General features: G+C 55.5%; 1 protein-coding gene across 2 annotated transcripts in view; it reads right to left on the bottom strand.

Moving 5' to 3' along the window:
* Positions 1 to 1,240, bottom strand: part of LAMA4 (laminin subunit alpha 4) — a 136,354-nt gene extending 135,114 nt beyond the window's left edge. For both annotated transcript variants that reach the window (XM_015561621.1, XM_015561622.1), the window contains exon 1: positions 906 to 1,240. In XM_015561621.1, the coding sequence (XP_015417107.1) occupies positions 906 to 1,100 (195 nt within the window). In that variant the 5' untranslated portion in view covers positions 1,101 to 1,240. The remainder of the gene's footprint in view (positions 1 to 905) is intronic.
* Positions 1,241 to 1,246: the final 6 nt, after the last annotated feature.

Genomic DNA, 1,246 nt, shown 5'->3' with positions numbered 1-1,246 from the left:
TTACACTGACAATTAGTAGACTTAATAGCAATCATCCAGATTTCCACTCTGTTAGGAATAGTGTTAATCCACATAACAGCTTTGGTTCTATAGTTGCTACAACTATAGCTATAGGGTGTGTGTGTGTGTGTGTGTGTGTGTGTGTGTGTGTGTGTGTTGTTGTTGGGTTGATTGCTCCTTCCTTTCCCTTGAACTTAGATGACTTCATTTTCCACCTACTGAGCATCTCCCACACCCTGGACATGCTGTCGGCCGTCTCGCCTCAGGGGCTCCTAAACCACTTACTCTGGGTTCATTTTCCTTTACCCAATTTCTACCCTTGGCTAATGTCTTCAACATAAAAGCTATTGTAATTTAGCACAATAGACAGCAGCTCTGAGTAAACATATCGTCCATAGCATATCTTCATCTGCTGGCAGCTCCCTAATCGCTGCTTTAGTGCCCATCACCCTCACCCACCCCTTCACTCTCCAGGGAGGATCTTCTGTTTAGTTCGTGACAAAAGGATTGGTCCTGCCCTATTGTTCCCACTGTCCTAACCCGACAGAGCAGCAGGAAGCCCGTGCAGGGCACAGGCATCAAGTGCTGTGGCCACCGGACAAACAGGGCTCTCCTGGGCACCAAGGGCAGAAAGTCGCAGAGGTGCCCGCAGACCGACTCAGAGGAGGCGCTTTGGCCAGTTTGAACCGCGGCACGTTCCAAAGCCTCAGCTCTCAGCTCACAACGCCCCAATCCAACGTACACAGTAAACTCTTCATTTCAAAAGTTTCTGAACTGACCTCATCCAGGTGAAACTGAAGGGGGATGGGGGAGGGGAAGGGGAAGGGGGAGGAGAGGGACAGGAGCGCGGCACGCACAGCCCGCGGGCAGGTGCCCAGGGGGTGACAAAGGCAGGGACACTGTACCTCTGCAGCAGGCGGCAGGCTTCCGGGAGCCCCGCTGGGCTGGCTGGTCTCAGGCAGGTCCTGTCTGCCAACCGCTGAGCTCCCTTCAAAGTCAAAGGGAAAAGCGTTGTCGTCCCTGGACGCGGCGCGGGAGCAGGCAGCGCCCCAGAGGAGCCACAGACGCAGGACCGAACGCCAGGCTGAGCTCAGAGCCATTCGGCCGCTGGCATCCAGCAAGGCTTTCGGGGCTCGGCAGACGTGTGTCCTCGCTGGGACCCTCCGTGGTGCAGAGGTGCCTCCTCACTTCACCTTCCCTGCGCTCGCAGAGTCCAGATGTGGGAACCCAAGGCAGCCCAAGCAGC

Source organism: Myotis davidii, unplaced genomic scaffold (genome assembly GCF_000327345.1).
Source record: "Myotis davidii unplaced genomic scaffold, ASM32734v1 scaffold196, whole genome shotgun sequence".
Classification (NCBI taxonomy): Eukaryota; Metazoa; Chordata; class Mammalia; order Chiroptera; family Vespertilionidae; genus Myotis; species Myotis davidii.
The sequence above is the reverse complement of the archived record's forward strand: the minus strand, read 5'-3'. Positions and strand labels throughout refer to the sequence as shown.